Below are 26,888 nucleotides of genomic sequence, written 5' to 3' on the forward strand. Positions count from 1 at the left end.
GACAGCTGTTCCTGATGTGTGATCTGCAGAAAGTGAGATGCAAACTAAACCCCCCCCATCTCTTAGATATAGAAAATCTATGTTTCTGTTTCTGTGTTTATCAGACGCTTTTATCCAAAGCGACTTACAAATGAAGATATAACAGCTACATAAAAAGCTAACAATAAGCTACATAGAAGGAACCCAGGAGTCCGACTCTGTCAGAGGGGACAGAGTAGAGATAGGGTGCAGGCATAGAAGGAAGTGCAGAAAGATAAAGTGCAGAGATAGAGGGGGGAGGGAAGTACAAGGTAAGTGCTGGGATAGGAGATGCTCTCTGAAGAGCTGGGTTTTCAGGAGCTTCTTGAAGATAGACAGGGACGCCCCTGTTCTGGTAGCGCTCGGTAGGTCATTCCACCATCGTGGGACGCCACATGAACAGAGTTTGGATTGTCTTAGGCGTGGTGTAGGAGCTGCTAGACGACAATCCTGGGACCAACGGAGGGACCCAGTTGGGACAGAAGCCTTTGTGAGAGCATTCAAGTAGATGAACATTTATCAAGGTAACAGGAAGTGGTGCAATACCAAACAAAGTGTCAGCCAACATTATACGAGTTATTCGACCCAGGTGGGACTTGAACCCACAATCTCCAGCTCCGGAGGCTGATGCCTTATCCATTAGGCCACTAGGCCACATTTTGGGTCAAAATCTAGATTTCCAGAAGCCGCAACAGGAAACATTTCATTTGTCCACATCTCCAAAATGTCGTGTCACAATCCAAGGTTGTGAAATGTGAGCTGGAGACGTATCCCGAGGCAGTTTGAACACTAACTGAAGATTTAATTTAGATCTGAAACCAAAAGCACAGCCGGGTGGGAGTGTTGGAGAGCTGAGGAAACCCAGACCGAGGGGTCTGGGTGACTAAATGAACTGCAAACGAACCCGAGACCAGGACTGAAAGATAGAACTGAGGCAGTTACATCAGATTAATATAAAGCAGGGATGTCAAACTCCGGTCCTGGAGGGCCGCTGTCCTGCAGGTTTTGGATGTTTCCCTGCTCCAACACACCTGATTCAGATCGATGCCTCATTAGCAGGATGCTGCAGAACTTAACAATCTTTTGAAGGGATCCATTTCATCTGAATCAGGTGTGTTGGAGCAGCTAAAACGTCTAAAACCTGCAGGACAGCGGCCCTCGAGGACCGGAGTTTGACATCCCCGATATAAACCAACAGCAACCAAAGCAAATCATGAAAGACAAGAAACAAAAAGGCACATAAAGAACAGAGAATAAATCCTGGTTTTCAGATGATATCCTAACTTTGTGCAGGAGGAGTGTTGTGCTGCACATTCAGCAGCTTCCAGCATCTCCTCCAACCTTCTTATGAGTGTTTGTGGTCAACTAAAAGCCACCAAAGCGTGGAAAGTGGACGTCATCACGTGACTGCAGCTTGTTTCTGTGTTTCTGACGTGTTTCACAGCCACATTCAGAAGGTGGGGAAGTGTTCCTCCCGTTGCTCAGAGTCCCTTACATCCTAAATGTCCTCCTGCGTAACACCAGTCCTGCTCCAAAACACAGCGTTTTACCTACATTTAATGGTGTATCAGCTGGAAACCAGCTCCAGCTTCAGGACACTCTCTCTGTGATGGTGACCCAGTTAAAATGACTGCATGCAGGGAGAGGAGAGGAAGTGCTGCAGGGGAACAGAGACACTGAAAGTCATGGAGGCCCTGCCTTGACTCAGCATGAAGCTGACTCAGCCGGGAAGAGGAGGAAACAGGAGTGGACCGCCATGTGACTCAGAAACAGACAGAACCGGGGGACTGAGATGTAAATCAGGCTGTGAGTTAGAGTCCTGGCATAGTTTCTGCTCCGGTGAACATCCTCAGCTCAGCTGCTGCCAACAGATAACTCACTTCACTTCCCCTCATCTGCATTTTTTCCGGCAGCACGTGTAAAGAAAGGTTCACAACCCCTCTTCATTCACACACAAGTGTAATAAAGTGTAATTAATAGTTTGCACACTGGTTTCTGGAGAATATGTATTAGATAATTGAACAGAAAACAAGTTAAGTAACATTAAATTGAAATGATTTGTCTCTAAAGGTCACATTTAAAGGTGGAAATGATTGTTATTATAGGGATAGATAGACTGCTGATGAGTCCCAGAAGTATAGAGATTAAATGGAGTAAATCTGACTCCTCTTAGTTTCACAACACTTTTAAAACATTTGTAGAGTTGGATTTTTATCTTTTGTTGCAGGCTTCTTAATTTTTTGCCCTTTTGCTTTTGATTAGTACAAAACAAACTGAAGTACATTCATCTTGTCATCAAAAAGTACATTTTTGGCCTTTTCTCTGTGTGTCTCAGATCCTAAAGCGTGGTTGCCATGTCAACGACCGCGATGGTTTGACCGACATGACGCTGCTTCACTACAGCTGCAAGGCCGGAGCACACGGAGTCGGTAAGCTGCCTTTAAAAACCCTAAAATCAGATTGAGGATGAAAGCATCCTGTGAAAATAACAAAACCAACAATGAATGGATGGGAAAGTCTTTAAGATCCTCCACAGACTGTGACTCAGTGAGAGAAACTTCAGGAAGACAAGCAGAGGTCCTAAAACTACAGCACCGTTACACTGAAATTCAAAAATCAGACAAGACCAAGCGGACGAAGGGGAAATGAGGGTCAATGAGCCTGGCAGTACTCCTGTTTCACTTGTTTGTTCAGGACACTTCACAGTTAAGATGTTTCAGCTCTCAGCCTTCACCAGAGTGTCTTCATACAAGGTTACACTGAATACAAAGGCCACAGGTATTATACAGGTGGTTGTCAGAAAAATTCTCTCAAAATTAGGCTCAGAGTCGCTGGATACGATGAACACAAAACATTTATTTCATTTATAGTCCGCACAACCTGTCAGGCAGCTGCTCAGAGTTGTCTGACTAACTAAATGGTGCTATTGCTATTTATATTGTTTACGTTTGCTGGCCACACAATGTCACACATTTTTCCCCAATATTGGGTTTGTTTCCTTAATAATCACTATTTCACACTATTTCTCGCCAACAATAGTAACACAAAGGGTTCCTTACCATAAATCCACTGGTAAGTCCAACAACGAAGAATCCAGCGAGTCTGTCCACTGATTCAAAAATAGATTCTGTCACCTTTCCTCCAGCCAGTGGCAGTCGGCCTCTATCAGAAACTCTGCTGAGAGGACTTCAGTTAGGAGTCCTGGACTCCCCCGTGCACGGTTTCAGCTCCGATCCTGGGAGGTGGAAAGGATTTTAGGATCCGGCTCGAAGGACCATGATGTCAGAAAAATTCTCTCAAAATTAGGCTCAGAGTCGCTGGATTAACACAAAACATTTATTTCTTGCAAGAAAGAGACAAGTCGGCACAACCTGTCAGGAAGCTGGCTCAGAGTTGTCTGACTAACTAAATGGTGCTGTTGCTATTTATATTGTTTATGCTTGCTGGCCACACAATGTTATGGGAAAAGGGACATGTTTGTGACAGTTTCGTCCTCTTTGTGCGTGCAGGCGACCCGGCTGCAGCTCTGCGTCTCAGCAGTCAGCTGATCGCTCTGGGCGCCGACGTCAGTCTGAGGAGCCGCTGGACCAACATGAACGCTCTGCACTACGCCGCCTACTTCGACGTCCCAGAACTGATCCGAGTCCTGCTCAAAGCAGCTAAACCCAGAGGTACGCCCGCCTGTTCACACATCGTGATATTTAGCGGTAACTCAAGGAGAAAGCCCATCGTGGAGGTTATCCTCGTCTTCCTCTGTGTTCTCCATAGTGTTGAACTCCACATGCAGTGACTTTCATTACGGAACAGCCATCCACATCGCTGCCTCCAACCTCTGTTTGGGTGCAGTCAAATGCCTGCTGGAGCACGGAGCTAATCCCACCATCCGGGTACAGACACCTTGCTAAAGTTCATGTGTAGATACCGATGTCTTGGAGTCATGTGCAGTAAACATATCAAATTTGATAGATTTCTCTTTTTGATAGAGTTCTCCTTCTGTATCTGTGAGCTCTAAGAAGCTTCCTGTTTTGTTTCTGCAGAACGATAAGGGCCAGGTTCCAGCAGAGGTGGTTCCTGACCCGATGGACATGAGTCTGGACAAGGCAGAGGCAGCCATGGCGGCCAAGGAGCTAAAGCAGCTGTTGCTGGAGGCCGTTCCCCTGAGCTGTAACCTTCCCAGAGCCACGCTGCCCAACTATGACAACATCCCAGGAAACCTGATGCTGTCCTCACTGGGGCTGAAGCTCGGAGACCGCGTGATGCTGGACGACATGAAGGTTAGTTTCGCCAACGTTCCCCACTGTACAGCAGCAATGACCCCGAAACTGCGACGTGTCGGGATCAAGTGTACCTTCAGTTCACCTCCTCCACACATGCATTCTTTTCCTTTTCCTGAGACCAATCCATATCTGTCCATCAGCCCCTAACAGCCGTGAGGAACACACCCCCACATGGCCTCCTGAAAATGGAAGCTAAATGCTGTGTTCCGTACTGACCACAGCGATCGGTCGATCTTGATCACGATATAGTCAGTTAATGCCATGATTACCACCTTCCATGTGGGAGACATGTGTTCAAATCCCCTGCATGAAAGGTATTACCTCCAGTAGGGGTCCTTAGGCAAGACCCCCTTACCCTGACAGCCTATCTGTAAGTCGCTTTGGATAAAAGCGTCTGCTAAATGCATAAAGATAAACATAATGCTGTTAATTTCAAAAGCATACTCATAACGTTAATATAACTTTTGTCAGGAACCTCGGACTCAGGTGCAGGGTCAGTTTGGATTCATATAGATATTTATTTAGGCAGGGCGAGGATCTCCAAGCAGAGCAAAGTAAAGGCTGTGAATGACCTAAGCACTCACCTCCGTAACTATGGGGGAGGATGAGCCCAGCTATGAAATCTAATAAACATAAACCGCTCCAACTCAGGAGGGAAACAGAAACGCTATGAACAATTTAACCAAACTCTCCTAATGAGGTGGATTTAAAGAAAGGAAGCACTCTTATAAAACAGAAGCACGATGAATAACAAAAAATCTCTCCTTGAAAACAGAGGAACAAACCAGGCTATGAAACTTACCGTATAGAATAAATAAACTATGACTAAGAACAAGAATAAATTACAAACAAGATAGCAGTGAAGGAGGAGAAACTTTCTTTTTGCTTCTTGGACTCAAAATATTTGTCTCAGTCTGACTCTGAAGGGTGCCTGGTATTGATCCCTGTGGTACGCCACAAGTCAGCTGAGCCATCGAGGAGGTAAAATTACTCAGAATGATGGAAAAGATTCTGCTGCAGATAGATGAGGGTAATTAGTTAAGAGCTGAGTCCATGATCATGAGATCATTGAGCAGAATATTGTGATCTATCGTCACTGGTCAGCTTAACACGAGCCGTGTTAGAAGCTCTAAAACCTCTAAAACCAGACTGTAAGCTATTAAATACACTGTCATCACGCAGAAATGAAACAACAGGGCGGAGATGACTTTCTCCAAGTAAAATGACAAGTTTGTAGATGGTTTTGTAGTTATAAGGGGTCCAAATTGAGTTTTCTAGCAACCAATGAGCAATGACTTGTTTTTAAGAAGTCTGGATAACAGCCAGATGCCAGAGTTTGTTTTAGAATAAAAGGGCTGAACGAGGAGAAACTTTCTTTAAGTGAGAATATATATTATGGTCCAGGATACTGAAACTCTGGAAGGAAAATCAGCTGAAGCTGTAAAACTGACAACATTTACGTGGGAATTTTGCATGAATCGGGCTGGACCTGACGGCTAATGACAGTATTTCTGGATATCAGTTGTGAAAAGAGAGCAGATCTTGCCTTATTAGCTGCTTTCTGATTAGATTAGATCTGTTTTTTGTGCAGTTTTCCACACATCAAACTGTGGATGGTCCAAATATCCACAGTAGAAGGTTTGATGGTCATCTTTTAAAGGGGAAAATCTGTCCTTGAAGGCGTTGGTGCTGCAGTCGGTTGCTCTAACTGTAAGAAAAGCACCAGCAGATAAATGTGTTGGGCTGTTTCCTTTTGATGTAGCACTTCCAGATTAAATTAAAAAGGTGTTGCCATGTGTGCTTAATATTTAATCTGATGATGACTTATCCAATGCATTTCTTACTGATTTCTTACCAGAGCAAAGACAACAGCCCAGCTGCAAACCTCAGACAGGTTGGTTAGACGCCGACTTGATTGTAGACTAACTGACTAACTGAACCACCCCATGTAGTCTTTCTGTCACATGACCAGTTAAAGTCTGCCCAGTCCTTCCTGCCCCCCCCACTCATTAAGTGCAGCAGCTGAACTGCCTCCATACTGTACACCCAAAGCAGCTAAAGCATGTTTTCTCCTGGTCTTTCTCAGGCTGGAACTCTGAGGTTTTGCGGCACTACAGAGTTCGCCAGCGGTCAGTGGGTCGGCGTGGAGCTGGACGAGCCGGAGGGAAAGAACGACGGCAGCGTGGGCGGCGTCCGCTACTTCATCTGCCCTCCTAAACTAGGTACCAGCTGCTGAAAGAGGAAGCAGGATGGTTTTTAAACTAGTTCTGCAGCATTTCAACTCCTTTTTGCACAGAGTGAAGGTTTCAGTGCATCTTTTTTCTTTGGCCATGCAGGTATTTTCGCTCCTGTTTCAAAGATTTCCAAGTCTGTGGATCTGACGCCTTCATCCGTCACCTCCACCCCCCGAACTCCCCGCATGGACCTGGCCTCCCGCCTCGCTGGAAAAACCAAGAAGGAGAAAGAGAAGAAGGAGAAAGAGAGGGAGAAAGGTAACTGCGCTCTAATTTTGACTCATTCCTGGTGTTTCTGGCCTAGCTTTAGCCTCACTGACTTGGTTGTTTGCTCTCAGCCCAGAGGAAGAAGGCGTCGGTTGCCAGTTTGGATCCAGAGGGAATGAACGTGGAGGTTGGAGATCAGGTGCTGGTTGCCGGTCAGAAACACGGCATCGTCCGCTTCTACGGCAAGACGGACTTCGCTCCAGGTGGGTCTGCTGGTCCTCAGCGGGTTCTCATACCTGTGATGGTCTGGAAATGATTCCTTTGGCTGGATCTCATCATCAGCTTATCTGAGAAAAGTAAACGCTGGATTCCAACCGGTAGAATGTGCTAATGCTAACAGTAGGACTTTCCTTAAACTCAGCCTCTCAGTTTGACAGCAGGCAGGAGCATCTCCATGTTTCAGTCAGTACTGTAAAGATGAGCTGAACGGAAACAGGTAACAGTGGGATCATCTGCACGGTTTTATCTGAGCAATGAGGTGTTGTTAGCCCGATTCTTTCATTGGAAGCCCAAGAACAAGCTGGAGAAATCGTATTTATCAGTGGTCACATAGTAAAGTATATTGCAGCTGGACTTGGAGTGCCAGAGCAGGAAATCCGTCAGGCCGAGCCCCGATATCCGGAAACATTTCATATTTATATTCAGCTTTATCTCACAGAGGTTGGATTCACACTTGTCAGAGTATAATTGGCCAGTTTTTAGTGGCCTGATCAGGCCAGCCGCTGTCCTTGTTGTGTTCTTTGGATGTGATAAACTGTTTTAGGCTCGGATCTAATGTACCAGACCTATCTGCTCCAATAGAGATGTTCTGTCTGACCCAGTTGTTTATGTCATTCTAAGGTCTTGGACCATTTTAAGGTCATCGATTGTATGAGCAGAGTGGAAAAGTACCAGCTGGGAACAGAGGTTATTTAGGAAAATACAGAATATGAATACATAATGTCTAAGAACAAAGCCAATTATAACAGTATCTCACCAACATTTGAACCTACCTGCATGTTAAAGCTTTTACTCGGCCACTGATTTGTGGATTTAAGATGATGGAACTGATGGCTCCTGGAGGAATAAGATGAGGTTCTGGGAACTTTCATTCATTCATTCAACGGTGTCGGCAACAAGAACGGAAGCATTGGTCAAATTAAAGATGGCATCCTTCTGAAATAAAAAAAAAACAACAGCTTTGATGTCACTCTAAATATATTTGATCTTTATTTCATGCTTTCTCTTCTTCAGTGAGGTCCATTCTTGCACAGTTGCCCATTCTCGTGTATCATCCTCTGCTTTTCGAAGGCTTACCCTCAAACTGCTCATAAAACAGCCACTGATTCCTCCGCAGTACTCCTCCAGCTGCCTTTTATGGCTGCATATGACCATTTTTCTGAGTCAAAGGACCCTCTGCACAAATATGTCGACATAAGCGGTTCATTGTAAGGTAATAAAAACAGAATTCATTAAGCAAAGCCGTTAGATACTGGGACAGCTGGATGTTATAGTGATGGAACGTCACTTCAATAAAGAGGTTCTGATTCAGGAGACATTAAAAACCGACATTTCCATCCTGAGAGGAGGGCTGCTTTGTTTTAAAGCTGCAGTGTTGGTTGGTTAAAGCCCAGGAGGGTGCAGGCCAGGTGTGACCGGGTCTTCGTGTCCCCGCAGGTTACTGGTTTGGTGTCGAGCTGGATCAGCCCACAGGGAAACACGACGGCTCGGTGTTTGGAGTCCGCTACTTCAGCTGCCTGCCCAAATATGGAGTGTTTGCTCCGCCCTCCCGGGTCCAGAGGTAACATCAGTTCAATGAATACAACTTTTAGATGCTTTTAAGTTATGTTAAATTAGAGAAAAATGTCGTAGATCCAAAATCAACCAGAACGCTGTGATATCTGGAGACATTTTAACACTTTTCCTGGTTGTTTTGTCAGAATCGGAGGCCCTAAAGACGGCTCACAGAACGACAACTCGATGGTGAAGAAAGTCCACCAGGTCACCAGTAAGTGCTCTTTTTATTACCCTTTCTTTTCTTTTTTGTGATAGTTATGCTCCAGCAGTTAGAACATTTAAGCTTTCCTGAAGAAACAGCATGAGCCCAGTTCCACCCACCAAACCGATGAAGAACATCTGAACCGACCGAGTCTGTTCCAACATTTCAGCTTCATACATTATGTTTCTGTATTCATCAGACGCTTTTATCCAAAGCGACTTACAAATGAAGATATAACAGCTTTATAAAAAGCTAACAATAAGCTACATAGAAGGAACCCAGGAGTCCGACTCTGTCAGAGGGGACAGAGCAGAGATAGGGTGCAGGCATAGAAGGAAGTGCAGAAAGATAAAGTGCAGAGATAGAGGGGGGAGGGAAGGACAAGGTAAGTGCTGGGATAGGAGATGCTCTCTGAAGAGCTGGGTTTTCAGGAGCTTCTTGAAGATAGACAGGGACGCCCCTGTTCTGGTAGCGCTCGGTAGGTCATTCCACCATCGTGGGACGACACATGAACAGAGTTTGGATTGTCTTAGGCGTGGTGTAGGAGCTGCTAGACGACAATCCTGGGACCAACGGAGGGACCCAGTTGGGACAGAAGCCTTTGCAAGAGCATTCAAGTAGATGGAGCCGCTCCATTAAGCTCTTTGTAGCTAACATCAGGTACTTGGATCTGATGCTAAGGGCAGCCAGAGGAGTTCAATGAACAGAGGGGGGGCGTGTTCTTTTAGGCTGATCCAAGACCAGACGCACCGCCGCGTTCTGGACCATCTGCAGAGGTTTCACAGGCTGGAGACCAGTTAGGAGACCAGTTAGGAAACCAGTTAGGAGACCAGTTAGGAGACCAGTTAGGAGACCAGTTAGGAAACCAGTTAGGAGACCAGTTAGGAGACCAGTTAGGAGAGCAGTTAGGAGACCAGTTAGGAGACCAGTTAGGAAACCAGTTAGGAAACCAGTTAGGAGACCAGTTAGGAGACCAGTTAGGAAACCAGTTAGGAGACCAGTTAGGAGACCAGTTAGGAAACCAGTTAGGAAACCAGTTAGGAGACCAGTTAGGAGACCAGTTAGGAGACCAGTTAGGAGACCAGTTAGGAGACCAGTTAGGAAACCAGTTAGGAGACCAGTTAGGAGAGCATTGCAGGAGTCCAGGTGGGAGATGACCATGGCCTGCACCAGGAGCTGGGGGGCATGTTGGGTCAGGTATGGTCTGATCTTTCTTATCTTTAGTAATGCAAAGCGGCTGAACGAGCAACCGAGGTAACGTGATCTTTGAAGGTTAGTTGGTCATCAATCATGACACCCAAGTTTCCAGCTACCTTTGATGGAGCCAGAGATTCAGTTTGGATGCAGATGCTGTGGTGTTTGGTTGGTTTGGCTGGGAAGATCCTGACTTACTGTTCCTGATCAGGCTGATGCTAAAGCTGCCAAAATAAACCCAGAAGAAGACAAAAGAAGAACTTCTGTGCTCTTCCCCTGCTTCGATATCATTAACACACATTTGTTTGTTTATTTGTTTGTTTGTTTGTTTGTTTGTTTGTGTCCTGCAGTGTCACAGCCCAAACGAAACTTCAACACCATGCGATCTCCTAAAGATCTGACTTCTGAGAGCTCCATATCCAGGTGAGAACTCAACCAATTTCTTCATCATGAGAACATTGTGGAGGAGCTTTAGCTTTGTTTGTTTGTCGGCATTTAGGTAAACTAAATGAAAAGTCAACGCCACAGAATCTGACTTTAAGGATCTTTTTCACGCTGAAAGTGGCCTGAAAGCATTCCCACCTCCAACAGAGGCTTTATCTTTAAAACAAGAGAACCGCTTTGGTTCCCATCGGTTCTGTTTGGAAACCAGGGAACCGATTGTTCTGTGGCAAACTAACGCAGCCGCGCTGCCGCTTCCCCACTCCAGCCCAGTAGGTGGTGCTGTGAGCTCCTTTCAACACACCTATTTCCTGGCTTTTACAAACTTTTCGACTCCATGTTGTAAATAAAACTTGAATGTTAAAGTAAAGCAGCTGGAAGTGGGTTCAGAATTCCATTCAAAGTGAACACGATGCCCCCGATGTGAGCAAAACACCAGATATTTCCGGCCCCTTTGCTAAAATCTGTCTTCTTTTCCTCTTCTTCCCTCTTCTTCCCTCTTCCCTCCTTCCCGTTGGCCTTCATCGCGCCTCCTCCGGCTGCTGCAGGTTGCTGTTCTGCTGCTGGTTTCCGTGGATGCTTCGTGCTGAGATGCAGTCCTAACCACGCCCATCCCTTCCTCCTGTACTCCTCCACCAGACCGATCTCTCTGCTCTACTTTCTCTCCATCGCTCACTTTTCTCTCGGTTTTCATCTCGTCCCTCTTCTTTCTCGCTCTCAGCCCAAATCCTCCTAATTTAGCCGTTCTATAGCAAAATCTATAGTGCCTTGTATCTGATTAAACGTCCTGCATTCCTTTGATTAACTGAGAATTCAGCTCTGCTAAAGTGAGCCCCATTTTACTCTCTTACACGTCATTGCACTGCTCCGGCCTGGTGTTCGTCTTTGTTGCACCTTTCTTTGGGCAGAAGAACTGCTGCTACATGTTCAGTTTTCCTGCTGCCGCTTTGGGTCTCGCCAAATTTTGAAATGGGAGCTCGAAACCAGTTTTCCTGATGTTTTCATACCCATAAAATCCTGTTAGATTCTCTGCATAAGCACCAACGGGGCATTCATTTCAAACCTGAGTGGACTGGAGTACAACAGGGCAGCACATGGGGGCTCAAAGTGTTTGGGAGCTTTTGCAGAACATCTTTCAGGTGTTTGGAGTTTGTTGTGCTGGTCCCAGATCGAGCTAACACCGCGGTTAGCATGGTTAGCCATTAGCATCGATCTAAACTGTGCTCTGTGAAGCTCTTTCATCACCTGCATGCTTTAATCTCTGAAATGGAAACAGGGTTAATCATCTTTTTATCTCTCAGATGTGAATAAGAGGCTTTCGCTCCACTGTTGGGATCCTTGGGTCACATATGGTCTTAGATTCATATTTTCAACCAAATCTGACGACACAAAAAGCAGCTGGATTTTATTTTTACCTTCAAACTAAAAATCTAAGACTTCATTTTTAGCGTTTCATAGATATAGTTTGACACGATAGCAGCTAAACAATAGAGAATAACGCTATAAGAAAGCAGTTAGAGTTAAACAGTAGGATATTATAGATCTATGAGATATATGTTGGTAACCAAAACTGCTAACTGACCCAAAAAGGTTCATTTTCAGCCCCTCTTTGTTTGTGCTGCTGCTGCTGTCTGAAATAAGCTTCATTTAAACTTAACGTCAGCTTTAACTGAATCTGAATCTTTGTTTGTGATAATCAGTCATGGATCTCTGTGTCCCGTCATCGATCATTAATCCATGTAGAGATTTAAATTCTGGATGAGATCCCCAGAGTTTTGTAAAAGCTTCCCCTTCTCTTTCTCCTCCCTCCTCTCTCATTCCTCTTCCTCCATTTAGATAAGACTTCAGTATCTTTTGTGAATGTGAGCATCTGCGAAAAAACTAAAAAAGTTAATCTACGTGATGTTTAAAATCTCTCTGGAACTATGTGCTTAGCTATAAACAGCAACCTGTAAACAGCGTCCTCATCTCTGTGGAAGTGCTTCCTGTCTTAATGTCTCTTTCCACTCTGCCAGCACATGAACTCAAACACCGTAACTCCGACAGCCGAGGCTGCCGACATGCTGACAGACTGAGGAAAATACCATTCAGAGGTGTTTATACCTCATTTACTGGAGGATTCCAACATTTAAGAGCCTTTTAATGAAGTGGATGAGTGTGGATTTAACCACCCAACAGGAAATCTGAAGTTTTTCATCTCATTTAAGTCATTTAAATGAAATATGATTTGATAATGAGTGAAAATGCTCTCTAACCCGCTTCATGGTGGCTTTAATTCTCTTTGACGTGCTGTTAAATGATTATTTTACCTGCATAGCAGATAGAGAGCTCATATTATTCTGAGTTTACCAGAAAATGCTTTAATGCTTTAGGGCCCAGTCTGTTGGTACTGATCCAAACTTCTGCTGCTCGTTCTGTCATTGATGCAGAAGACAGTATGGAGATGTGTTTCATGATGATGTCATGGAGCAGAGGAATTCAAACCTGGACTGTTCTTCTGCATGAAAAGCTGTTTAAAGCACTCCTGAAGTACAATTTGACCTCTTTAAAACCCTTTAAATAATGAACCATTAGCATCATAAAAGCGATAAAAAGAGAAACTGGCTCTTGAATTTTTGGTAACATCCAAACATTGAACTTTTAATCCCTTTGAAATAATGAACCAACAGTTTACTGAGTCCTTCACGCTGCAGCCTCGGCTTCAGGAAACTCTGCGGTTGCTCCTGCTGTAGATAACCGTTCTCTTTGTGCCTGTGGAGTCAGCTTCAGCTGTATGATAGTTATAACTCCAGCGCTCCTGCTTACACTCACGAGGAGGCTTCGTTTAGCTCAACCAGCTGCAGAAGTCAGTAGATGAGGAAACAAATCTTTCTACTTCTATTCGAGCTCAAAGGTTAAATCTGAGCGTCGATGCTAAATGAGACGAGAATCGTCGGAGGAGGACGAACGGTACAAATCTTCAGGCTTTGATACGAGTTCCAGGTTGAGCTGCACAGTTAGCAGTCTTTTTCAGCTTGTGGAACAGCACCGTTTTGACGCTCGCACTCTTAAAGTTTACCCAGAATTCATTGCTGCGTGACGTAGTTTAAGCTAAAACGTTACACAGCAAGTCTCCACATTCGGCACCAAACTTAACTTAACGTTTTAGTGCTGAGGAGGGAGATTTGACGCAAAGCAAATCAAATTTTAGGGGGATAATCCTGCGTTGACGAATTGTTCTGAAATCCCAGATCCGACGATATGCAGATGACTCACCGCTTTACCTGGCGGAGCTCATGATTTAGCTCCTTTCCATCCCATCCCATCTCATCCCAGAGCCTGATAACCTGGAGTTAATCCACATGTAGTTTACAGCTGTTTATATTTTCGTCGCTACAAGCTGACCGACACCTGAGCTGTCATAGCAATCTGTTTAATGCTAAAGGATCTGCTGACTCCTTCATCTTAGCTGAACGTTATTGGCCACAGTGATGGTGGAAGTATGTCTTTGTACAGTAAACGTACAGTTACAGTACAGTTAATATGTCCCAGTGAAGCCACAACGCTTTGAACATACAGTGTAAATGTGGAGCTTTCGCTCGTTTGGCCACCGGATGTCACTATAATCTCACAATTGATAAAATGTCATATTTAGCATTTTGCATTGCATATTTGCCATTTGGTTTGCTGTATTTCACGGTCTTTGCCACTGGTTGTTACCGCTGTAACTCCAGACTGTGTAAGCTTTACATTCCTGCTGACTGCTTTTAGAAGATTTCCATTTGTGTCCCTGCTTTAAGGCAGCAAAGAATGTCAGCTCAAACTGTTAATCCTTGTCTGCCTGAAGCCACAGTTTTATTACCGACTCGGAGCAACTAAAACTCCACCCGATAGTGTGCACAAGCATGCAAAAACATCGATAATAGGCCGTGATGTTGCTGGAAGATCAAATCCAGAAGACAAATCTGGACTTTTTGGGGCATAATTAGCTCAAGAAGACATGATCTTTTTCAAGAGGGATCAAAGAAAATGTGATGAAATAGTTTCCACATTCGATTTCAAGCCTGATTTTATCAAAATGTTCCGGCAAAATTAACCCAGAGGGTCTGAGCTGTTGGACACACTGGATAAACCACTATGGTTACGCGTCTGTAAGCAGGAGTCTGATGAAAACTCAATCAGCAGCAATGTAACACATCGGTGGTTTGTAGCTGACAGGCTTAACCCTTCAGAATCACTGGTTCTGTCCTGGAAACCTTCTGCGTCATTCTCAGAGAAACTAACTCAGCACCGGTTGTTTCAACACGAGCGAATCTTAAGAATCTACGGTATATAGCCTATATTTTGATAACTTCACTAAGTGTACTTTTTGTTCTCTGGTTTTGTAGTGTGTGTGTTACTTTGTGCTCGGTTACAGTCCATGTTTGAGAGTCTCTCCTGTTTTAAAAGTGTTAAAAACAGAGACGGACGTCCTCTTCCTAACAGATACTCACTGCATGCTCTCTGTCTGTAACCTCCTCTCAGTATTTTCTCATTTGGGATTTTCAATGTGTGTGTATCTTCTTCTCATCAGCATGGACATGCTTCTAATAACACTATAGATATAATAAAGAATTTGATGTTTTTGTAATGCTCCCGTCTGCTGCTTTGACTCAAACATTCACAGAGATGCTGAGATCTGGACTGGAAAGGAGTGAAAAACCGGAAAATGTCCAAAGAAAAACTCTGAAAGAGCTTCAGAAAGCTGCAGAACTGTTGATCAGGACACTTTAAAGCTTCAGAAAGCTGCAGAACTGTTGATCAGGACACTTTAAAGCTTCAGAAAGCTGCAGAACTGTGGATCAGGACACTTTAAAGCTTCAGAAAGCTGCAGAACTGTGGATCAGGACACTTTAAAGCTTCAGAAAGCTGCAGAACTGTTGATCAGGACACTTTAAAGGTTTCAGAAAGCTGCAGAACTGTGGATCAGGACACTTTAAAGCTTCAGAAAGCTGCAGAACTGTGGATCAGGACACTTTAGAGGTCACAGGAAATACTAAAGCTGGATCAGGATTCTGGCTCAGTATAAAAACAGAAAATTATCATCTGAAGTTCCTCAATGCAACACATTTAAACAATGACGCCTTTACAAACCGTAAAATATCAAATACTGAGACCTAGTGGTCAATCAGAGAACACGTTTCCACCTAAAAAGGGTCCAAAACTTCCTTTTTTTAAGTGAAAAAGATTTTAAACAAGGGTTTTAAGCGTGTGAAGTGAAATTTATCATCTGAAGTGTCGGGAACCTCGAGGACTTAGGACACAGATGCAGGGTCTTTGGATTCCAAAAGGCTTTTATTTTATCATCAACACACAGGGCGATTTCTTCAAAATAAATTACTATAAAGAAACCTAAGCGCTCTCCTCGGTAACTGTGGCAGGGGAGGAGCGCAGCTATGGAAGCTACAAAACATAAAACTCTCCACGCTGGGAGGAAAACCGAAAAGCTATGAGTAGTTAACAAAATAAAAGACGCGCTCTTCCAAAACAGAGGCTCTATGAAAATTTAACTTAAAGACTCACCTTTAACTATGACAGGTTAGAACAAAAAATGTAGGAACAAACAAGGCTATGAAACTTACCTTAAACAATAAATAAACTATGGCTGTGAACAAACTACAAATAAGTCAGCACTGCTGGAGAATCTGTGGAACATGGAAGACATAAAGGGCTGCTAATGTTCTCCAAAGGAGACAAAATACTGGCACAAGACAAGGGAAACAGACTGTTTGAACACATGAGGAGCCAAGGGGAACAGGTGGAGACACTTTGGGAATCAGGGAGACAATCAGACGCATGACACGGGAGGAAGAGCAAGATACCTGAAACAAGAGGAGAAGGTCAGTGATTTTCAAAATAAAACAGGAAATGACGAGAAAAGACATGAAACAGAAGGTAAATCGTGACATGAAGTTCCTCAATGCAACACATTTAAACAATGACGCCTTTACAAACCGTAAAATGTCAAATACTGAGACCTAGTGGTCAATCAGAGAACACGTTTCCACTTAAAAAGGGTCTAAAACTCCCTTTTTTAAGTGAAAAAGATCTTAAACAAGGGTTTTAAGCGTGTGAAGTGTGCGTTAAAATGTGATTCTCAGCTGGAATAAAACAACTGGACTTCAGTCATGATCACTGGATTTATTTTTTTATGAAATCATCAAGTTCACAAACTGTGCTCGTGTTTAAAAAACATTGAATTTCAATAAGTTACACAGAAATACAAAACTAGAAAACAGCAGCTGAGGCCAAACAGTCTTTTAACTGACTGCAGGTGGATCTCCAACAGTGTGGGAAAAAAATCATCTCCGCAGACAGAGAAGAAGATAAATTATCAAAGAGTTTCAGAGAGTTTCTGTCCGGTTCAGAGGAGGGAAGTGAACAGCTTCTTCTCTGCCGAGGCGCTCGGGGAAGAAGGAGAGGAGGATCTGCCCTTCGAGCCGCTGCGCTGCCGCTTCCTGCGGGCTCTGCGGTTCTTAAACCACACCTGGAAACAAGAGGCAGGAGAGTGAGGTTCGTGATCTTATAGAAGGACATTTTTACTTTAAAATGAAGTGCAGCCAGTAGGAATATGAACTTAAAGAACTTTTGGTTAACAACGTGTTTCTAAATTTGGAGGAAGATGCGCCCAAAGTGAGGAGAGGCTTTCTGTTTAACGGCTTCTGTGTAAATCACATTATTATGTGTGTTTAATACGACTTATGCAGAATTTAGTCTATTTTATGTAAAAAAAACACTTTTGTTTAGCTTTTTAAAGGTTAAACACGGTGCGTAAAATCCATTCTGGAGAGCTTTTACGCACTTTTCTGCTCCAGCTCTCTTCTTCAGCCAAATGTGAACTTTACTGATGTCATGACTCACCCTGATGGTCTCCTCGCTCAGGCCGGTGTTCCTGGCCAGCTCAGCGCGCGCCTCTATCGCCGGGTAGTCGGTGAGCTCGAACAGAGCCTCGAGCTGTTTGGTCTGACTGTCGGTGAACACCGTCCTGATGCGGGCCTTCTGGCGGCACTGCAGCGGCACTCCAGCCGCGTGGAAACCGTTATAAGCCTTCAACGGCTGCGCATCTGAGGGTTAAAACAAGAAAATGTCGAATAAGTCAGCTGAGAAACACAAAAAGATCTGGAAAAGCAAAGAAGTGTATTCTTGGATCGGGAATACACTTAATTTTGGACTGAATAAAACCCAGAAACCGTCTCAGTTGGAATAAATCTCTCACATACCTGCAGTTTCTTGGCCGAGGTGTTTGTAGACTCCACAGTTTGGATAAATTCCGGTGAAGTCCGTGTGATGGAAAGCGGCCCCGCACGGGTAGAACGCCTCTCCGAAGCTCATCCCTCGGTACTGTAGACAACCCGCCGCCGGTGCTGAGACCGGGACCGGCGCAGGGGGCCTGAAGCTTGCTGACTCCAGACTGAACCCGCCGGGGATCCCTTGGAGATATCCGTCCGTGGAGAACCGCCTCACCTGCGGCTTGGGGCCGAGCTGGGGTGAGAGGATGTGCTGGATGCTGAAGTCCGACACTGTTCTTCCGTCCATGATTCCGTTCCAATGCGCTCTGAAGTGTGAAGTCCACCAGGTCCAGTTTTTAAAAGCCGCCATCAAACACCTGACGGCTTCTTAAGCTGCTAATGAGGCTGTTGAATCCCTGTTTGATGGCCAGTTAGACATGAGAAGAAGTCTGGACTTTGATTTGACCTTTGAACCTTTTGATGATTTGAACTGAAGTGTTATGATGTGAGAATGCAAACAGTTCAGTTATTGTGTTCATTTAATCTCCCATTAAAGTGTTAATTGTCTCTTTTCTTCAAACGGTTTAATTATTCATCATCACTCAGATTTAAGGTAATAGTTTATGACAAGCTGTATAATTTATAAAATGGGCTATAAAAGATGCTCAACAAAGAAAAAACACATTCCTCTGAAAATACTCAGATACTAGGACTGAAAATGAGTGAAAAAGCAGAAAATGTCCAAATAAAACTGTGAAAGAGCTTCAGAAAGCTGCAGAACTGTTGATCAGGACACTTTAAAGGTTTCAGAAAGCTGCAGAACTATTGATCAGGACACTTTAAAGGTTACAGAAAGCTGCAGAACTATTGATCAGGACACTTTAAAGGTTTCAGAAAGCTGCAGAACTGTTGATCAGGACACTTTAAAGGTTACAGAAAGCTGCAGAACTGTTGATCAGGACACTTTAAAGCTTCAGAAAGTCTGGAAGAAACGAGGCTGGACCAGGACTCTTGGACTCTTGCTTATTCATCAATAAAAACTTTCATATTGGTTTTGTATTGATGTCTTTTTGTCATATTAACCTGCAGTTCACGCTGGTGGCCTGCAGGTGTCGCCACAGTCCAGACTTTGTTTCCTGCACTAATTTGAGAGAATATCGTTGATGTTTTATTAAAAAAGGAAGTAACGTCGATTATTGTACATTTAATGAAACTAAGACGCGTTTACAGACTGTAGAAGAGCAAAGATGCGCGTGCTGCACCCCAGAGAGGCTTTTTACAGTGAAACCCACGTGTTTGCGCATGAATGCAGCTTTGATGTCTGATCTCAGATCTGCAAACAAACGATGAACACATCAAAGCAGCGTTTCTCACCTGAGTCCAGCGGCTAAATCTGTCTGAAATTCAGTGAATGGTCTAAATTAAATCCTTTAAAAGATCTCCACAGGTTTGTTGGGGTTAGTGATCAGTTGTGTGTATTATAGTTATTCTTGAATAGTTTCGTTTTAGAAGAAGACAATAAAAGTGTTAAACACTCTGTGATCAAAGCTCAGTCAGATTTCTGAGGGCAGATCAATGAGTGATCAGCAGCAGATCAATCAGCGGACTCTTTTTAAGCGGTCTCTGATCTGATCGATCGTTAACAGAACCGTTAAAAGTGTGAATGAAGAGAAACTGCAGCGGCATCTTCACACAGAGGATTAAAGAGCAGGACGAGCTGCACATTTGGACTTAAATAAATCAAACAGGAGGATGTGAGCTGCTGCTCACGTGCTGCGCAGTTAATGATGAATTTATGAATTTATTTCAGACAATTACCGCGAAAAGTGATCGATAAACGGTAGTTAAAAGAACAGCACCTGCATATTCACCAGAATTAGCTCAACGAGGCATTATATCTTCATATATGGGTCAAAGACGCGGCATTCTGGTGTCCGAACCATATTTATAATATTAAAAAGACATAAAATGTAATAATTCTCCCCATTTTACTTATTTACATGAGCATTTACTTTAAGAAATTAACATTTAAGGAGCTATTTATCTCAAAAGTACAAAACTGTCCTTCCTGGATAACGTCGGGGCTTAAAATTTATGCACAAAAATATGCTAAAAAATGTCAAAAATCCTAATTAAAGCATCAATTATGTACTGGGCATCATTGTTCTGATGTCTGTAATGACTTATAGTAACAACTCTGAGATTATTTACAGTTAACTTTGAGCATGAATAGAAACTAATGATATAAAAGTATTTATAAACCTTCATATATGGCATGCATTAATGCTCGTGTTGTGTCTGGAAGGCTTTACTCTGCCTCTCTGGCGGCTGAGTTCCACATCAGCCTCCCAGCGTGAGTCAGCAGAACGCCACGCAGCTCCAGACTGAGCCGGACTCCAGTCCAGACGTCGCCCCTCCTCCCGCTGCTGTCTGCAGCAGATTATCTGGTCGAGTTCACGCTCAGGGCGCGTTGCTGTCTCCGTCCTCTCCGCACCCGGCGGCTGCGGGTCACTTCGCTCTTTTGGCTCAGTTTTAGCTCAGTTTTTAACATCTTTAGCGTCTTGCTTTTGTCTGAGCATCAGGGCTGCGGTTTCAGTGCCGTCCTGGATGCTTTTCAGCTGCATGACGTTCACTCACATGTATGTTAGGCATTAATTACATTCTACAGGTGATACAGATGGATAAGGTTAATTTATATAGGTGGGACAGTAAGGGTTCAAATTCAACAATAGTTCTAACATTTACTTTGACTTTCATTTAATTTCAGACAGACAATGTGCATAATTATCCTGATCTGGTCCTAAAGCAGCCTATATATATATATACCAGACGATACTTAGAGTCTTTTCTGGTATGAACCCAGGATATTTCATGTTTTGTCTTTTTATTTTATTTGTTAATATATATTTTTAGTTCCAGGGCTTCAGAACAGTCCAAAAAAAAGTTTTAATCTTGATCTGGTCCTGAAGCAGCCTCCATCACAGAGTCTCTGAGCAGCAAAGATGTTCAGAGGAGCTCCAGTTTGTGTTTAAAAGTAATGTTCCTCAGAGAAAGACTGGAAGGGATCTGCATATTTCTGCCTCTACAGAGCAGAATATCATTAAAGCATTCAGGGAATCTGGAGGAGTTTCAGTGTAAAGGACGAGGGAGCAAGCCTAAGCTGGACCCCGTGACCTCTGACCCCTCAGACGCTGCATCAAGAACCGTCCTTCATCAGCAGCTGATAGAAGCACCTGGACAAGGGATTACTGTGGAAACCTTTGTCAAGCACCACAATACAGAGTTCCATTCACAAGCTTTACTGTGCAGGAAAGAAGCCTGATGCTAACCTCGTCCACTTCTCTGGGCTCGGAGGCGTCTGGGATGGACCGTCACACGGTGGAAACGTGTGCTGTGGTCAGACCCATCAGTATTCCACATCTTTGGTGGAAGAAATGGAGCAAAGAGCAAAAGCAGCATCCAGCCTGCTGTCAGCAGCCAGTCCCTGCAGCCAGGCTCTGTGATGGTATGGGGTTGGATCAGGGGGCAAAGCTCATTTCCACTTCTGTGACGGCAGCATTAATGCAGAAAAGCTCACTGAGATTTTACAGCAACATATGCTGCCTTCAAGGCCACATCTTTTCCTGGGACGTCCCAGCATTGTTCAAGCAGACCATGGAAAACCACATTCTGCCACATTCCAAAGGCCTGGCTGAGGAAGAAGAGGTACGGGTGCTGGACTGGCTGCCTGCAGTCCTGACCTGTCCCCAGCAGAGAAACAACCACCCCCCCGCCCTGCTGCACACCTTAAGACCTGTTTAAGGAGGAATGGGACAAAATAACAGCTGGAACTCTGCATCACCTGGTTTCCTCAGAGTCAGAACGGCTTTTTATATCAGTATTTGAGGTGAAGATGAAGGTTTAAGAGCTGAACGATGAAATATTTGGATATTTGCACAAACAAATAGGGAGAAACACCTGGAGAAATGAGGGAAAACCACAGTGATAAAAGGTAAGAAGCTATTTGTTGCACCTCTTGAATTGTGAGGCTTTCTGCTTTTAAACAAGCAGGGCATCAGTGTTTCTTCAGGCTGAATCAAAGCTTTGGGTGAACTGTCTGGATTTCACTTCTGTGGTTATTACAAAACTGAAGTGGATGCCTGAGGGAGGGAGAGCTGGACGTCTGAGTCTGTCTGATGTTTTTGGCTTTAACCCGACGATGACCCGAATCCTGCAGCTAGACAGGAAGAGGAGGGAGAAACACCAGTTATTTATTGATAAAAGTTGCTCAGCTAAAAGACAGAAGTCCAGTTGCATCAGTAGATCTGGATCTGAGCGCGAGGAGGAGGGTTAATCTGTGCCTCTTTCAGACATTAGTAGCAGCAGCCGGAGGATTTCCACCTTAATTCCACAAAGAGTTCAGTTTCTGTGAGTTTAGAGTCACAGTTTGGTTTCAGGTTATGTTCTGTGATGCAGGAGAATTTAGTTCAAGTTAAAGCATGAATTAATATGATCTCACCTTCAGGTTTCTCCTAAAAAAATGACACATTTAGCTAATAGGTAACAACAAATGAATTATGAAACATTTCTCAGGGAAGTTAGAGCAAATCTGTAGTTTTTGGTGATGTTTTCGGCCTTTTAAGTCATCAGAAGTTAACTGAAACTATCACATTTTCTAACTTTTACTCGTGGACTTGCATCCAGAAGCTCATAAAAAGAAAAAAATCAAGGAGAGAAGTCTCCACCACAAAGACGAAGCTGGAACCAGCTGATTTTCACCTGTAAAACACACCAAGAAGAACATTTCAGAGGAAAGAAAGGTGGAAAAAGGCAGAAATCAGAGCATCACTTTGGCATTTTGGTGTGAAATGAGCTCCAGTTTCAGAGTGATGAGAACTGGAAGCAGCAGAAAAGAATGACTGAGAAGAAAAGATGGAGAGATTTAAAGATGCAGAGTCCTGATCTGAACAGTCCCAAAGCCTTCGAAGAGCTTGAATCTGTTGTTTTAGACTCCTGCAGACTTCAGAGCTTTGACTCAGAGTTCAGTTTCTGTGAGTTTAGAGTCACGGTTTGGTTTCAGGTTATGTTCTGTGATGCAGGAGAATTTAATTCAAGTTAAAGCTTGAATTAATATGATGTCACCTTCAGGTTTCTCCTAAAAAAATGACACATTTAGCTAATAGCTAACAACAAATGAATTATGAAACATTTCTCAGGGAAGTTAGAGCAAATCTGTAGTTTTTGGTGATGTTTTCGGCCTTTTAAGTCATCAGAAGTTAACTGAAACTATCACATTTTCTAACTTTTACTCATTTTGTAATGATGTCAGACATTTCTGTGGACTTGCATCCAGAAGCTCAAGCTGGAACCAGCTGATTTTCACCTGTAAAACACACCAAGAAGAACATTTCAGAGGAAAGAAAGGTGGAAAAAGGCAGAAATCAGAGCATCACTTTGGCATTTTGGTGTGAAATGAGCTCCAGTTTCTGAGTGATGAGAACTGGAAGCAGCAGAAAAGAATGACTGAGAAGAGAAGATGGAGAGATTTAAAGATGCAGAGTCCTGATCTGAACAGTCCCAAAGCCTTCGAAGAGCTTGAATCTGTTGTTTTAGACTCCTGCAGACTTCAGAGCTTTGACTCAGAGTTCAGTTTCTGTGAGTTTAGAGTCACGGTTTGGTTTCAGGTTATGTTCTGTGATGCAGGAGAATTTAGTTCAAGTTAAAGCATGAATTAATATGATGTCACCTTCAGGTTTCTCCTAAAAAAATGACACATTTAGCTAATAGGTAACAACAAATGAATTATGAAACATTTCTCAGGGAAGTTAGAGCAAATCTGTAGTTTTTGGTGATGTTTTTGGCCTTTTAAGTCATCAGAAGTTAACTGAAACTATCACATTTTCTAACTTTTACTCGTGGACTTGCATCCAGAAGCTCATAAAAAGAAAAAAATCAAGGAGAGAAGTCTCCACCACAAAGACGAAGCTGGAACCAGCTGATTTTCACCTTTAAAACACACCAAGAAGAACATTTCAGAGGAAAGAAAGGTGGAAAAAGGCAGAAATCAGAGCATCACTTTGGCCTTTTGGTGTGAAATGAGCTCCAGTTTCTGAGTGCAGCAGAAAAGAATGACTGAGAAGAAAAGATGGAGAGATTTAAAGATGCAGCATCCTGATCTGAACAGTCCCAAAGCCTTCGAAGAGCTTGAATCTGTTGTTTTAGACTCCTGCAGACTTCAGAGCTTTGACTCAGAGTTCAGTTTCTGTGAGTTTAGAGTCACAGTTTGGTTTCAGGTTATGTTCTGTGATGCAGGAGAATTTAGTTCAAGTTAAAGCATGAATTAATATGATCTCACCTTCAGGTTTCTCCTAAAAAAATGACACATTTAGCTAATAGGTAACAACAAATGAATTATGAAACATTTCTCAGGGAAGTTAGAGCAAATCTGTAGTTTTTGGTGATGATTTCGGCCTTTTAAGTCATCAGAAGTTAACTGAAACTATCACATTTTCTAACTTTTACTCATTTTGTAATGATGTCAGACATTTCTGTGGACTTGCATCCAGAAGCTCAAGCTGGAACCAGCTGATTTTCACCTGTAAAACACACCAAGAAGAACATTTCAGAGGAAAGAAAGGTGGAAAAAGGCAGAAATCAGAGCATCACTTTGGCCTTTTGGTGTGAAATGAGCTCCAGTTTCTGAGTGCAGCAGAAAAGAATGACTGAGAAGAAAAGATGGAGAGATTTAAAGATGCAGAGTCCTGATCTGAACAGTCCCAAAGCCTTCGAAGAGCTTGAATCTGTTGTTTTAGACTCCTGCAGACTTCAGAGCTTTGACTCAGAGTTCAGTTTCTGTGAGTTTAGAGTCACGGTTTGGTTTCAGGTTATGTTCTGTGATGCAGGAGAATTTAGTTCAAGTTAAAGCTTGAATTAATATGATCTCACCTTCAGGTTTCTCCTAAAAAAATGACACATTTAGCTAATAGGTAACAACAAATTAATTATGAAACATTTCTCAGGGAAGTTAGAGCAAATCTGTAGTTTTTGGTGATGTTTTCGGCCTTTTAAGTCATCAGAAGTTAACTGAAACTATCACATTTTCTAACTTTTACTCATTTTGTAATGATGTCAGACATTTCTGTGGACTTGCATCCAGAAGCTCAAGCTGGAACCAGCTGATTTTCACCTGTAAAACACACCAAGAAGAACATTTCAGAGGAAAGAAAGGTGGAAAAAGGCAGAAATCAGAGCATCACTTTGGCCTTTTGGTGTGAAATGAGCTCCAGTTTCTGAGTGCAGCAGAAAAGAATGACTGAGAAGAAAAGATGGAGAGATTTAAAGATGCAGAGTCCTGATCTGAACAGTCCCAAAGCCTTCGAAGAGCTTGAATCTGTTGTTTTAGACTCCTGCAGACTTCAGAGAGAGAACAGAACAACCTTCAGCCAGGAAGTAGTTGTTTTCTGCGTTCTTAGAAGCTAAAAAGAAATAATCAGGGTTAAGTAATTGTTTGCACTGCAGGACCAGCTGAACCAGGCTGATGAGACAAATGAAAGAACTGGATTTGATTTTCTTTCTAACAGGATGGAGAGATGAACCAACACTGGAATGAAGATTTGTCAGAGCTCTGAGGGCAGAATTCTGGATTTTTCCCACCTCAATCATGCAAAATTTCCTTTGAATTGATATGATTTATAATTATTTAATCAGACCCTCCTCCTTCTGCTGATTTTTTCATGACTTACATAATGTGTGAATGTTCCCGGCTGCAGTTCGCGGCGTGTCCAGCAGGGGGCGCCGCAGACAGACAGCTGCTAAAACCATTATGTAATGTCTGTCTCCCCACTCCTCCCTCTGTTTCTTTTATCTTTTCATCGACTTATCTGTTATTCACCTGTCGTCTGTCTCTCCTCAGCTCTCCATTCTTTCTTTTTGCAGCTCGCTCTCTTTTCCTTTTCAACATTAAAACCTGCTTTTAGAAATCGGAGAGACACTCAGCTCTTTGTCTGACACACAAACGCACCCTCGAGTGTCTCCAGACAGTCATTAGACGAGTGTCTGACCTTCACTGCACCGCTCAGCCCACAGGAGGCAAGCACACAGCCGTCCTGCCGTGCTGCTCGACACCTGAGGCGGTACACAAGCTTTCTCTGGATAATGTGATTTTCTTTTCAGGCACACTTGATTTGACTCGACTCTACGGGATTTTTCTGGCTGCACAGACCTCAGAGAGATCTGCAGATGAATCAAAGGTTTCCACACAGCTCAGAGATGAACTTTGCCTCTGTCAGGTGGAGGAAAAGCACCAAAATGATTCTGAAGAACTCCTTTTAAACCCTTAAACACAACTGTCCTTTTGGGGCTTTTGCAGTGGTTGAATTCCTCAAACTGTCCTCAGATCCATTGTTGGAGCTCCTCTCAGTTCCTCCTGTTCTGTAGAACATCTACGAGCGCCTCGGTCTCCGAGAACGAGCCGTTTCCAGGTCAAAAGTAGAATCAAACCACATCAGTTTTTGCACAGCTCCATGCTTCTGTAAACTCTCCGTATTTCCTTATTCTTCTGTGTGATTTTACTGAGCTGTAAAATCCTGCTGAGGCCTCAAATGGACCACAGCAGGTTCTTTCTCCTCATCCAGGATCCAAATAGCCTGGGTTCAAGTCCAGGCTTAGGACCCTTAGGACCCCGACCCGCCCTGGCTTCTCATATAAGGGCCACAGGTGCCCAAAAAGCCAGATTTGCCATTCGTAAAACAGACTCTGCTGGGCCTTAAACTCTCTTAAATCTCTCTTAAACTCGCCTCTTCCTGTGTTTAACTTGGAAAATCACAATATATAAAGAAGACATATCTGTCATTTCAAAGCACAGCTCGTTTATCTGCCCTATTTGGCTCTGAATGACACAGCGAGTGCCCCAGATTGGCCCCAGATTTGCCCCAGATTGGCCCCAGATTTGCCCCAGATTTGCCCCAGATTTGCCCCAGATTTGCCCCAGATTGGCCCCAGATTGGCCCCAGATTGGCCCCAGATTTGCCCCAGATTTGCCCCAGATTGGCCCCAGATTTGCCCCATATTGGCCCCAGATTGGCCCCAGATTTGCCCCATATTGGCCCCAGATTGGCCCCAGATTTGCCCCAGATTTGCCCCATATTGGCCCCAGATTTGCCCCATATTGGCCCCAGATTGGCCCCAGATTGGCCCCAGATTTGCCCCATATTGGCCCCAGATTGGCCCCAGATTGGCCCCAGATTGGCCCCAG

General features: G+C 43.6%; 1 protein-coding gene and 1 non-coding gene across 3 annotated transcripts in view; one reads left to right on the forward strand and one right to left on the reverse strand.

Annotated features, from left to right (window-relative positions):
• clip3 (CAP-GLY domain containing linker protein 3) overlaps positions 1-15,018 on the forward strand; it is a 28,727-nt gene extending 13,709 nt beyond the window's left edge. The window contains exons 4-15 of one of the 2 annotated variants that reach the window (XM_072391881.1): positions 2,354-2,447; positions 3,528-3,689; positions 3,787-3,905; positions 4,056-4,292; positions 6,154-6,189; positions 6,382-6,517; positions 6,632-6,787; positions 6,868-6,999; positions 8,453-8,576; positions 8,716-8,783; positions 10,319-10,391; positions 10,958-15,018. In XM_072391881.1, the coding sequence (XP_072247982.1) occupies positions 2,354-2,447; positions 3,528-3,689; positions 3,787-3,905; positions 4,056-4,292; positions 6,154-6,189; positions 6,382-6,517; positions 6,632-6,787; positions 6,868-6,999; positions 8,453-8,576; positions 8,716-8,783; positions 10,319-10,391; positions 10,958-11,012 (1,392 nt within the window). In that variant the 3' untranslated portion in view covers positions 11,013-15,018. The remainder of the gene's footprint in view (positions 1-2,353; positions 2,448-3,527; positions 3,690-3,786; positions 3,906-4,055; positions 4,293-6,153; positions 6,190-6,381; positions 6,518-6,631; positions 6,788-6,867; positions 7,000-8,452; positions 8,577-8,715; positions 8,784-10,318; positions 10,392-10,957) is intronic. The other variant, XM_072391882.1, reaches the window with a different exon arrangement.
• trnar-ccg (transfer RNA arginine (anticodon CCG)) lies at positions 600-672 on the reverse strand. Its single transcript has one exon. It is a non-coding gene; the product is annotated as a tRNA-Arg (tRNA).
• Positions 15,019-26,888: the final 11,870 nt, after the last annotated feature.

This window comes from Leuresthes tenuis, unplaced genomic scaffold (genome assembly GCF_036924035.1).
Source record: "Leuresthes tenuis unplaced genomic scaffold, fLeuTen1.0.hap1 SCAF_9, whole genome shotgun sequence".
Taxonomy (NCBI): Eukaryota; Metazoa; Chordata; class Actinopteri; order Atheriniformes; family Atherinopsidae; genus Leuresthes; species Leuresthes tenuis.